At 44.9% G+C, this 13,982-nt stretch overlaps 1 protein-coding gene across 1 annotated transcript in view; it reads right to left on the reverse strand.

The window, feature by feature from the left end:
- Positions 1–4,527: 4,527 nt before the first annotated feature.
- Positions 4,528–13,982, reverse strand: part of LOC139574316 (neuronal acetylcholine receptor subunit alpha-7-like) — an 89,428-nt gene continuing 79,973 nt past the window's right edge. Inside the window, exons 9-10 of the mRNA XM_071398787.1 lie at positions 7,200–7,309; positions 4,528–6,561 (exon numbers count right to left, since the gene is read on the reverse strand). Of these exons, the coding sequence (XP_071254888.1) occupies positions 5,950–6,561; positions 7,200–7,309 (722 nt within the window). The 3' untranslated portion in view covers positions 4,528–5,949. The remainder of the gene's footprint in view (positions 6,562–7,199; positions 7,310–13,982) is intronic.

Consider the following 13,982-nt stretch of genomic DNA (forward strand, 5'->3'; position numbering starts at 1 on the left):
TCACGTTCCTGACCTGTTTTCTCTTGTTTTGTATGTCTTTATTGGTCAGGGCGTGAGTGTTGGGTGGGCAGTCTATGTTTTCTATTTCTATGTTGGGTTTTGTGTTCGGCCTGGTATGATTCTCAATTAGAGACAGGTGTGTATCGTTTGTCTCTGATTGAGAGTCATACTAAGGCAGCCAGGGTTTCACTGGTGTTTTGTGGGTGTTTGTTTCCTGTGTTAGCGTTTGGGCCACACAGGACTGTTGCAGGTTAGTCACGTTTGTTGTTTTGTTAATTTGTAGTGTTTGTTGGTTTGTCATTAAAATCATGAATACCTCCTACTCCGCATCTTGGTCCGATCCATGCTCCTCCTCGTCTGAGGAGGAGAACGACAATGACAGCCGTTACACTTACGACACACACACACACACACACACACGCCAAGTCTTATATTCATCAGATGATCTGTGATTTTACGATTATCCGTATCAGTAAAACTGCCCTTTATTACTCTTTATTACTTTATTACTCTTTATTGCTTTATTACTCTTTATTACTCATTATTGCTTTATTACTCTTTATTACTCGTTATTACTTTATTACTCTTTATTACTCAAAATTCCCTCCTTCTCAATCTCTCTCTCTCTCTCTTTCTCTGCCCCTCTCCCCATCTCCCCCCTCTCTCTCTTTTGCTATCTCCCATCTGTCTTCATCTCCCCCTCTCTTTTTCTCTATCCCCATTCCTTCCCACCTTTCTTTCTTTCTCTCCCCTCTCCCTCTTTACATCTTTCTCATGCATCATCTGTGGTGTTGGGGAGGGAGGGAGGGAGTAAATCTTAAGATACAACACATTCTGTCATTTGGCTGGTAAACCCTCCACCACTCATAAACACAGAGCCTTTAAAACACTTTTAAAACATCATCCATATCTGTCTTACACACACACACCACAAACACACGGACACACATGGGCACACAAACACAGTCATAAACACACACAATCCTCTACAATGAAATGATCAGTGATGGTGATTTTGGAACACAAAGATCAACGGTATACACAGAGTATTTCCTATAAACTTAGAGGCTTGGCATATAATACACTCTAATGACTGGGCCTAGAATTGCTGGACAGTCACATCAACTTCTCTAAACATACTGTATACGGCCATGGCTGAAATTGTCTTTCAGTTCTCGGCTATCGATAAGCCCTCTCAGCTCGCTAAGCTACTTTATACGGCATTTATACGGTATTACCATTAGAGGGCTGCTAAGCTTTGAACCATTTAAGTGGTTTGAATAGACAAAAACCTGAAAGGTCCATGAATATCTCCAATAGTGCAGAACCTAACTTTAACAGAACTGGGCCAAATAGAACAGATTGGAGTTGCACAGAGGTAGAACAGAACCAAGGTGATGTCAGAGGTCATAGAAATAGAGCGGACAGAAAAAGCACAGTGGATCAGGATGTTGTTGCATATATAATACTGAGAAATGTTGTGCTGATCCATCATAGGGTTACTGTGTGAGCTTTGATGAACCGCACAGCCATGGCATAGGCGACCACAGGGTTCACACATCTCAAACTGCCGTTTTCATCTCCATAGACTTCACTCAGTTTGCATTTCGAGATCTGAGCAGTGAGGCCTTGCATTTCAAGTGGAACAATTACGCCCTCCCTCTCATGTCCATGCTCTCGCCCTCCACTCTGATGCTGTAGTAATTAATCAGAGGGACAGTGTAGATGGTAGAAGCCAGCAACTCTAGAGAGGAGAGCCCCACGTGCGTAGCTGTCCCAGTGCTCGTTGCACTATTGTGCCCTCAGAAGCACCCTGAAGGCTGACATTCACACCAACAACACAAAGACGGGCCGCAACCCCAGGGGGTAAACTTACCATGCATGTTCAACTTGTCATCACTTCTCACTCGTTCTATCTTCCCCCTCTCTTGTGAAGAAGCTGTGTCACGTTATGGACTCTGAACTCATATACTGCCTTCCACATAGTCCCTCTCTCCCACCATCCTCTCTCTCTTTACCCCTTTCACTGTCTCAGCCAAAGAACATCTCACTCTTACCATTTTGCTTAAATATTCTATTTATCTTGAAGATGGATCAGCAGAACTAAGTGCAACAGAAGTATTGGTATTGGTGAACGTGTTGCAAGACACACGGATGGTCAGGTAGCAGCCAGAGTACAATGTAGAGAGCCCTTGGACATATCATATTTCAGTGGTCTAAGAAGTAACCTTTGGGTCCCTTCTGCTTACGGGGTTGGGGTGCAGCCAGGTCAGATGTCAAAGTCAGCTAAACCCCTCCCGTTACCAACCTCCACGTCCCCTCTTAATAATGGCAGTCAGCACATTCCAATCGTCTGCAGGGACCTCATGATGACAAATTCAGAGTGCTAAAAACGAATTCTAAAAACAGACAGGCACTCTGCCCTGAGCGTTCCTTCTAAAATAAACACAAACACCTTGTGGCTAATATTTCCCCTCACTAAGAGTTATCAAATAGGATTCGGCCAATGTTCCACTTTTATAAGTATTAACAGAACAGCATTTCTTATCTCTTTATCTCTTTCCTGGCTATAAGCCTTGAATGGGGGTTGAATGATAAAATATCAATGAACAAACCTGTGAGATACCAAGATCACTGACAAAATACTTATTTCATCCCAATTCTCTGGGACCCAAAACAGTAATCTAACTCACCCCCATATACACCCAGTCAGCCCATATACACCCAGTCAGCCCATATACACCCAGTCAGCCCATATACACCCAGTCAGAGCATATACACCCAATTAGCCCATATACACCCAATTAGCCCATAAACACCCAGTCAGCCCATATCCACCCAGTCAGCCCATATACACCCAGTCAGCCCATATCCACCCAGTCAGACCATATACACCCAATTAGCCCATAAACACCCAGTCAGCCCATATCCACCCAGTCAGCCCATATACACCCAGTCAGCCCATATACACCCAGTCAGCCCATATACACCCAGTCAGACCATATACACCCAATTAGCCCATATACACCCAATTAGCCCATAAACACCCAGTCAGCCCATATCCACCCAGTCAGCCCATATCCACCCAGTCAGCCCATATACACCCAGTCAGACCATATACACCCAATTAGCCCATATACACCCAGTCAACCCATATACACCCAGTCAGCCCATATACACCCAGTCAGCCCATATACACCCAGTCAGCCCATATACACCCAGTCAACCCATATACACCCAGTCAGCCCATATACACCCAGTCAGCCTATATCCACCCAGTCAACCCATATCCACCCAGTCAGCCCATATCCACCCAGTCAGCCCATATACACCCAGTCAGACCATATACACCCAATTAGCCCATATACACCCAGTCAGCCCATATACACCCAATTAGCCCATATACACCCAATTAGCCCATAAACACCCAGTCAGCCCATATCCACCCAGTCAGCCCATATCCACCCAGTCAGCCCATATACACCCAGTCAACCCATATCCACCCAGTCAGCCCATATCCACCCAGTCAGCCCATATACACCCAGTCAGCCCATATCCACCCAGTCAGACCATATACACCCAATTAGCCCATAAACACCCAGTCAGCCCATATCCACCCAGTCAGCCCATATACACCCAGTCAGCCCATATACACCCAGTCAGCCCATATACACCCAGTCAGACCATATACACTCAATTAGCCCATATACACCCAATTAGCCCATAAACACCCAGTCTGCCCATATCCACCCAGTCAGCCCATATCCACCCAGTCAGCCCATATACACCCAGTCAGCCCATATACACCCAGTCAGCCCATATCCACCCAGTCAGCCCATATACACCCAGTCAGCCCATATACACCCAGTCAGCCCATATACACCCAGTCAGCCCATATACACCCAGTCAACCCATATACACCCAGTCAGCCCATATACACCCAGTCAGCCCATATACACCCAGTCAGCCCATATCCACCCAGTCAACCCATATCCACCCAGTCAGCCCATATACACCCAGTCAGACCATATACACCCAATTAGCCCATATACACCCAGTCAGCCCATATACACCCAGTCAGACCATATACACCCAATTAGCCCATATACACCCAATTAGCCCATAAACACCCAGTCAGCCCATATCCACCCAGTCAGCCCATATCCACCCAGTCAGCCCATATACACCCAGTCAACCCATATCCACCCAGTCAGCCCATATCCACCCAGTCAGCCCATATACACCCAGTCAGCCCATATACACCCAGTCAGCCCATATCCACCCAGTCAGCCCATATCCACCCAGTCAGCCCATATCCACCCAGTCAGCCCATATACACCCAGTCAGCCCATATACACCCAGTCAGTCCATATACACCCAGTCAGCCCATAAACACCCAGTCAGCCCATATCCACCCAGTCAACCCATATCCACCCAGTCAGCCCATGTCCACCCAGTCAGCCCATATACACCCAGTCAGCCCCTCTCCTATCCAATTCATGTCCATATGAGTAGTCCAGGTTGATCTTATCTTAGGCTATATGGGATATTTATTAGGTAAGAGCAAAAAAATCACAGGAAGAAGAGGACAGCAGTGTGACAACAACAGCTACAACAGAGGAGGACTCTGACTGTGGGGTGGGGGGGGTATGTTCAGTATACAGTAACAATGATAATTCATAGAAAAACATAGATGCACGGACTAACTCTCTAACATGACAGGCAGTTTAGTTCAGTTACTTACAATATCGACTGTCTGGCCTGAGGGCTTCCATATACCATGGTCTTTATGCCTAATTAGTAAAACCACATTATGTTTCAATCAATATCAACAGGAAGAATATCTTGATCTTTAGTCATAATAACCTCCCTGGGGTTGTTGTGTTCTCCATGTAACCTTTACATTTAGGTTAGATATCATCACAACAGACAGACACAGAGATCCTCCATGTTAATGTAACACCACCATATCCATTCCCCTATATGCAGCACAGATACATTTATGTCATATAAACTGATTACACCTACTAATGATAACAGATGGATAATGGATCAATAATGGATCTACAGTAATTCTCCAATATATGGTGGGATTACGTGTCCATATTAGCACAGGCCCAGTCTCAGCAGGAGTTGTTTCAGGCTAGCAGCCAGTGCAGTTCTTCAGTATCCACTTGTCCAGTTGCTTGTTTCAATAGCTCTTGTTGTTTCAGGTTGTTGCAGGCCGATTCCTCTTCTAACGTGCAGGTGAGTCTTACATGACGATGTCACTATTCTGTCTATGAATCATTCCAGGTTTTCACAGTGGCACCGTCAACGTCAAGCAGTTACTACCGTGACAACAATGTCAACTGGGACCAAGAGAACACATCACTTCTACAACCGTGACAGAGTTAGATGCTATTTAGCTTCGACCATCAAAAAGTAAACGGTGTGTACATACAAACTTACAATACAGTGAAAGTAAAACAGTCAAAAAACAATAAGAAGCTCATAAAGTCACAGTGAAACATCTCTGTATATAGACAGTTACCTTAACCACACTACATAATGCTGACAACAGTCCAGAACGTCCAAGACAGTTCAAAGTTCTAAAGGTCGTGGATTGGAGGTCCAGGAATCCAAAGTTCAAACGGCGAGTTGATATTATAATGAGATATCTGGATGGCAAGGCAACACACAGGAACAACCTCAGTTAAGCTGGATCTAAGGAGAGGAAAGGGACTATGGACAACCCTTGCATTGATACATCTACAGTATACATCTATTTACATGAAATCAATTTTTCTCAAATATACTCCAGAGTAATCTGGATAGAACATAAGGTTGGTTTCCCATACACAGAGAAAGCCTAGTCGTGTACTAAAAAGCATGGTAAGTGGTTCTTAGTCCGGGCCTAGGCTTAATCTGTGTCCGGGAAACTGGCATATATGGTTGAACATATTGACACTATTTCTTTAAATAGTCCTTGGTGACGGCCTCTAAGAAGTTGGGAGCAGACATGAGAATGGTGAAGGTGCCGACGATGGAGAAGAGAGTGAAGGCCACCAGACACAGTCTGTCCACCACGGCAGCAGCAAACTTCCACTCGCTGCAGATCGCCACTTCCTCATCCTGGTCCCTGAAGCGCTGGGCAATATACGACACCTCCTCCAGGATCTGAAGGACCTCCGGAGGAGGAGTAAAGATCAACCCCCTTCCTCCTCCTCCAGCACCTCCCCCTGGGGGCTCAGCCTCCTCGCAGGGGGTCCCTTGGGCCCGCCCCCCCAACGCCACGCCTGAATCACTGGAGGGGGGGCAACGGGGGCTCTCCATGGCATGGTAGCTGAAGTAGAGGCTCATGCTGCCGTTGGAGGTGCCGGTGGGGCATGTGGCGCAGGGGGCCTGGGAGAGGGGCGTGGTGAGGCCCGTCATGGTGCCCATGGGTCCCATCTCGATGGAGCTGGCGCTGGAGTGGTGCTGTGGAGTGTGGCGGTATTTGTAGCCTGCTGGTTTACGCTCCTCGCCTGGCTGTTTCATACGCAGGAACCAAGCACACCAGTTCAACAGCACTACCCTGACCTAGAGAGAGAGAGAGAGGGATGGAGAGGGGATTGAGACTGCAACACACATATACACACAATATGTGATGGTTGATGAGTGATGTGAATGACAATGATGACGACGACAACGATGATGACAACAATGATTACGACAATGATGTGGACGAAGACGACGATGATGACAACAATGATGAGGATGAAGATGACGATGATGATGACAACAATGTGATTACGAAGACGACAATAATGAGGACGAAGACAACGATGATGACAACAACGATGAGGATGAAGACGACGATGATGATGACAACAATGATGAAGATGAAGACGACGATGATGACAACGATGATGACAACAATAATGAGGATGAAGACGACGATGATGACAACGATGATGACAACAATAATGAGGATGAAGACGACGATGATGACAACGATGATGACAACAATAATGAGGATGAAGACGACGATGATGACAGCAACGATGAGGGTGAAGACGACGATGAGAACGAATACGACGATGATAACAACAATGATGATGACGATGATGACAACAATGATGAGGACGAAGACGATGATGACGATGTGGACGAAGACGACGATGATAACAACAACAAGAATGATGAGGGATATGATGAAGATTGGGAGCGGGACTCACCCATCTGGGCATTTTTCCGCCCTGAGGGTCATGGTGATGAAACTGCAGGACCAGAACAGTCACCACTACAGACAGACCCACTATCATCATGGTGCTGGCAAAGTACTGAGCTACAAAACACAAACCACAAACAGATCAAACATTAACACCGTGACATCATACATCACACAGACACTGACCAACAGAAGGGAGAGACGGTGCATCCAAAATGGCACTGGGCAGGGTCTGTTCAAAAGCAGCAAACTAAAGAGGGAATAGGTTGCCATTAGGACACAGCCAGAGTCTTGTCTTCGTAGTTGTAGTGTGGTTTCAGTTGAATGTGTCTTTGTATATCAGTGGAAAATCAAGCAGCCCGATAATATAACACTTTGGTAAAACACCGCCGAGGGTGGGGGCAAACACCGCCGAGGGTGGAGGCAAACACCACCGAGGGTGGAGGCAAACACCACTGAGCTTAAGAGCACATCATGGATGTGTTCTCTCAGGGGAGGGACTGAAGGAAGGAAGGGAAGAAGGGAGAGAGGGAAGGGAGCTCCACTCCACTCGAGCGTTAACTCAACACTGCTCTTTCCCAAATATCTCAGCTATGTAACTGTCTCACAGGCCAGACACACCCCTTCCCTCTCTCTGTTAGCAAACAACCGCTAAATGCTTCAGACATGAACAAACGCTAGCAGGAGGCTAGCAGGGCAAAGGGCACATGACCCACTGTGCGATCAGGGGTACGGATGATCCCTGGTCGGCTTATGAGGAGGAGGCTGGGAAGGAGTAGGGATTCATATTTTCCAGAAAATCTACCAAGTTTCAATACTGGGAATACTTCATATTTATCACGGGAATCCCAGGAAATACCGCAAAAATCAGAAGTGGCCATTCAAAGCATTTTTTTTTTTTTCAATTTAAAGTTTTATTAAGTTTTCAATCAACCAACCAAACACATTCCACATTCACAGATGTGACAGACTTAAAAAAAAATATATATATATTAATAATAATAATTTAAAAAAAAAATGTATATATACATATATACATACATACATATACATACATACACACATACACACAAATAATAATTATAACAAAATTTAAAATATAGAACTTGCAGCAGCACTATCAAGGTTCTTATTAGCTATTTCCAGCCTTAGCTGAGATGACGAGCCAATGATTAGTTTTTAGATTTTACAGCACCTTACACAACACGCATCTGCTCACCTCCCCGATCCCCCCCATTCACTCTGTCCAATTTGAGATATAGTGGAGTAGTGGAGACCAGAGTCTATCAAACTTGGGCTGTCTCTTGTGGAGGTCATAAGTGAGTTTTTCAAGAGGGAGAAAGTCAACAATCTGGTCAATCCACATTTTAAATGTAGGAGAGGTACTAGAGGCCCACAATAGAAGGATACATTTCTTAGCAAAGTATGTAATGGTCATGAGCAAATTTTCTCTGTCAGGATCAAGAACAAAGTCCTGCTGGGCATTAAGAAGATAGAGACACGGGGTCATATCAAACTGTACATCTAGTATTTTCTGTGCAGCAGTATGTATAGATTGCCAAAATCTGGCAATCTCTCTACAGCTCCAAAATACATGCATATAGGTTCCACTTTCAGAGGTACATCTTTTACAGTTAGGAGAAATGTCTGTTTTCATTTTATGGAGTCTCAAGGGAGTGTAATAAAATTTGTACAAAAATTTGTAATTCGATTCTTTCATTTTTACATTAGTAGAGGAGCAGTATACCCTGTCGCAAACCTCCGCCCATAACTCATCACTGATAGTCAGACCAAGGTCCTTTTCCCAGATTATTTTCAAAGGAGTAAAGGAGGAGCCTCCTTTCTCAGAAAGGAGTCTATAGATATAGGATATTTTGCCTTTAATGGATTGTGCTGTGACAAGAAGGGTTTCAACTTCGTTCAACTGAGTTCTAAACCTCCTCTTGGAAGTAAATGAGGAGATGACATGTCTAATTTGAAGATATTTAAAAAAATGGGATCTTGGCACATTGAATTCACTGCAGAGCTCTTGAAAGGATTTCAGTGTAGTGGTCTTCTGATGAAATAGGTCTGAAAAGGTCCTGATTCCTAGAGTATGCCAAAGATTAAAGTTGGCATCCCTCAGGGCTTTTGGCAAGTCTGGGTTGCCTACTATAGGCGAGTGAGAGCATATTTGGGAGGAGATGCCCAGGTATTTCTTACAGTCCCTCCACGCTAGTAGGGTGCTGTAAATCACAAATGTTTTGGCTATGTTGCCCACTTCACTAAAGTTATTAATGAATATAGTTGAGCTTAGTGGCAATGAACCACAGGATTGGGCTTCTATCTGGATCCACGTTGACTCTTGTCTGTTTGTGATCCATGTTAGCATGTTGCGGATTTGGGCAGACCAGTAGTACAATTGAAGGGAGGGAAGGGCAAGACCGCCCTTAGATTCAGGTTTCGATAGAGTGGAGAGCTTGATCCTAGGTTTTTTATTGCCCCATATAAATTTGGTGATGCTTTGGTTAATTGTTTTGAAAAAGGAAGCTGGGAGATAGCATGGGAGCATCTGAAATAAATAGTTCAGTCTAGGGAGGATGTTCATACAGATTACATTAATTCTTCCTACTAAGCTAATTGGGGGGAGATCCAGGTTTGGAGGTTGTTTTTGATTCGATCCAGGAGTGGAAGATAATTTTCCTTGAAAAGCCTATTCAGATCTGGTGTTATGAATATCCCAAGGTATTGAAACCCCTGTGTCTTCCATTGGAATGGGCATAGTGTCTTCATAGAACTGGTGAGTGTAATATTGAGAGGGCAGACAGTGGATTTGTTAAAATTAATCTTATAACCTGAAAACGTGCCATACTGAGCAATTGTGTCTAAAATGGGAGGAAGGGATTTCTCAGGGTTGGATATGTAGAGCAAGACATCATCCGCGTAAAGCGAAATCTTGTGCTGCAGGCCGCCTGCAGGAACACCTGTAATACTTGGATTGCTCCTTATCAACTCTGCCAGAGGCTCCGCCCCCAACAAGTAGAGCAGGGGGGATAGCGAGCACCCTTGTCTTGTGCCCCGTCCCAAAGGGAATCTGTCAGAGTTCAGTCCGTTAGTAGTCACCATGGCATTTGGATGAGAGTATAGTGATTTGATCCATTTAATAAAGTTTGGGCCCATATTGAACTTTTCTAAGACTGAGAACAGAAAGCTCCACTCCATCCTGTCGAACGCCTTCTCAGCATCCAGTGAAGCCAGCAGGACAGGGGTCTTCTGTGCGTTTACTTGATCAATAATATCAAAAAGACGGCGAATGTTATCAGAAGAGTATCTGTCTCTAATAAATCCAGTTTGGTCCGCTTTTATTATTTTGGGAAGAAGAGTGTTTAGTCTTTTGGCCAGCAATTTGGTAATTATTTTGTAGTCGAAATCCAACAAGCTTATGGGCCGGAAGGAGGAGCAGGATAGGGGGTCCTTGTCTTTTTTGAGCAACACTGTAATGCGAGCTGTGTGCATTGAGTCTGGGAGAACTCCGTTTTTGCAAAAATCCTCCAGCATTGGCATGAAAATAGGGCTAAGCTGGGGCCAAAAAGCTTTGTAGAACTCTCTGGGGAATCCATCTGGGCCTGGGGACTTGTTAGGTGGCATGGAGGTAATTGCCTCCAGGATCTCCTCAGGAGTGAAGGGGGAGTTGAGATCTTCTTGGTCGGTCTCTGATAGTTTAGGTAGCGAGATTCCCTCTAGGAAGGACTGGAGTTCTGCCTCCGTGTGTTTTCTCTCAGAGGTATATAGTTTGCAGTAAAAATCATGAAAAGTTAAATTGATCTTTTTTGGGTCATATGTGACCTCGTCCTCTGCTGTTCGGATAGCCATAATTGTACGCTCTGACTGCTCTTTTTTTAATTGATAAGCAAGCAATCTACTAGGCCTATTGCTATACTCATGGTATTTCTGTTTAGTAAAGAAAACTTTTTTTTTAATCTCCCGAGTATAGTCCAAATTCAGTTTGGCTTTGGCTGCTTTAAGTTGACTCCAGGAGGTGCTGTCTGGGGATTGTTTATGTACTTTTTCACAGCGTTCCAGCTCCCTCTCCAGATCTAGCCTGTGTGCTTCCATTACTTTTTTCTTAGAGGAAGCATATGCAATTAGCTGCCCTCTTAGTGTGGCTTTAGCAGCGTCCCACATTGTGGCCGGAGAAACAGGAGAATCTTTGTTGTCTTGTGTGTAGTTGTCTATCCATGTAGTTACCAATGTATGGAATGCTTCGTTTGATAGCATGGAGGTGTTGAATTTCCAGCTCTTTGACCTCGGGATGTTTTTGCAGAGGTCAAAGCGGAGGTGGACAAAGGCGTGATCCGAAAGCGCTATGGGTCCGATTCTACACGTGGCTGAATTTATGAAACTCTTTGGGATAAAAATGTAATCTATACGGGAGTAGGTGTTATGGACATTAGAGTAGTATGTATAGTCCATAGATGAGCTATTAGTCTCTCTCCAGATATCTATCAGTCCCATCTCTTTAGTAAGAGAGTTCAACATCTTTGCAGATCTAGGATTTGTGGTGGGGACTTGAGATGATTTGTCTAGGGTTGGGTTCAGGGTACAATTAAAATCTCCGGCCAACACTCCAAAGGAAACACAATGCTCATTGAACAGGGTTATCATTTTCGACATAAAAGCAGGAGTATCTGTGTTAGGGGCGTATATGTTTAAGATAGTAATTGGTTGCCCATACAGTGACCCAGTTATCAAAATAAATCTCCCCTCCGGATCAGATATGTTTTTGTCAATTATGAATGGAACATTCTTATGGATAAGTATGGCTGTGCCTCTACTGTTGGATTTGAAAGATGAGAAATACACCTGTCCCACCCAAGCTCTGCGGAGTTTGGCATGTTCAGCATCACAGAGGTGTGTCTCTTGCAATAGCGCGATGTCTGCTTTTTCCTTTTTTAGAGCACATAGTATCTTTTTCCGTTTTATTGCATGACCTAGACCATGGCAGTTCCATGTCAATAGATTTAAGGTACTAGTCATCGTCATCGAACAGTAATCGAACTTTAGTGCAAGTCATCTCTGGGTAAAGGTGGATAGTAGTTACAGCTGCGTTCACATAAAAGGAAAATACATGGTTTACATAAAATAACAGTCTCTGAACACCCCAGCCGAGTTCCCAAACAACTCGACATATCCCGTTGGATCTATTACCTCCCCGCTCAGTCACAATTCTGTGTTCCAACAACAACAAAAAAACCGGGAACAGTTAGCAACGCACAACGTCTCCCCCTCCCCACCAAAGAAATGCCTCATCCTCTCCGCCCCGCATTGGGTAAATGACAACGTAGCCCCCGTCCAGACCACATTAAAAATGGGAGAAAATAAAATCAATATGCCAGCCTACATATAGTAGGCCTAGGTTATGATATGGAGCCTATCCCTCTCAGTTAAAGGAACATAAATATAGATTAGACGGCTATAATGACATTTAGCAGGGCGGGTGGGTCTTTGGATATCGGCTATATGTTGTCTTACCTCCTTTAGTAATAATAGTAATCGTATTTAGTCATTGGTCCATTTCTCATTGACCGGGGTTGTCTTTCAAAAAACGTTTTGCCTCTTCGGGAGTTTTGAAGTGTCGCAGGGCTCCTTGGTGAAGAATCCTGAGCTCGTTTGGGTATTTGAATCCCCTAAAGATGCCTCGGTCAATGGAGCATTTCTTCACCTCGTCAAACTCTCGGCGCTTTCGGCGTATTCCAGCTGACAGGTCCTGGAGTAAGGTGAGTTTGGCGTTTCCCACTGTAATGGTGTTGGTTTTCGCCGCCTGTAGGACTCGTTCCTTGTCGGTGAATCTCAAGAAACGTATGGTGATTGGGCGCGGTGGTTGTCTGGCTGCTGGTGGGGGCCTCAGTGCTCGGTGAGCTCTCTCGAGTTCTATGGGTCTGTCGGTGGACAGGTGGAGCCACTCGGGAAGTTTGTCTTGCAGGTAGCGGATCAGTGGCATGTTTCCCTCTTCTTTTTCGCCCAGATTTAATAGAACACAATTATTCCTTCGCCCCCTGTTTTCCAGGTCCTCTGTTTTCTCTTCCAGCTGCTCTATTTTTTTTTAGCATATGCTATTGTTTCCATGGCGTTTGTCAATAAGTTTTCCGTGGATAGGATTCGCCCCTCTGCCTCGTCCAGGCGCCCCGCGTTTATGGTTATCTTGTTGTTTATGTCAGGCAAAGCATTTTCCAGGATTGTCACCTTGCCCCTTATCGCACTGAGCTGAGCGTTAATGGCATCTAGTTTAGTGTTGAGTTCTGTACGTTGGGATCTCAGCTCAGAAAAGATGTCTTCGACAGAGTGCGAGGTTGGCCTTCGTTGGGCCTCGGGGGGGAACGGGTCCTCTTGCTCCTGGCTAATGGCGCTAGCTTTTTCTGAAGCTAGCTGCTTCTTGGAGGCTTTTTCCGTCGCTAGTGCTCCAGTCCGGGTAAAAATGTCACCTGTAGTGTCGCCTTTTGTAGCCGCCATGACTTTTTGACTAAAGCTAAATGAGTTTAAACTTGAAGTGGAGGTAAGATTAGGAATTGGAAACTACTTGTGCGGAGCTCCTAGTTCATGCGGCCATCTCGTTCAGGGGTCACGTGATCCCCTCCATTCAAAGCATTTTTTAAAAATGATATGGTCACTGTGCCAGGGTTCTCCCCAAATAAGAGGGGCGCTGCACCACATTGCCGGCTTGGCTGCGCCACTATGTAAAGATTTCAGAGCAAATGAAACTGATATTTAGTAATGATAAAGTAACTATCGCCAATGGCATTGTTATGAATTG

The sequence above is a fragment of the Salvelinus alpinus genome, chromosome 4 (assembly GCF_045679555.1).
Source record: "Salvelinus alpinus chromosome 4, SLU_Salpinus.1, whole genome shotgun sequence".
Taxonomy (NCBI): domain Eukaryota; kingdom Metazoa; phylum Chordata; class Actinopteri; order Salmoniformes; family Salmonidae; genus Salvelinus; species Salvelinus alpinus.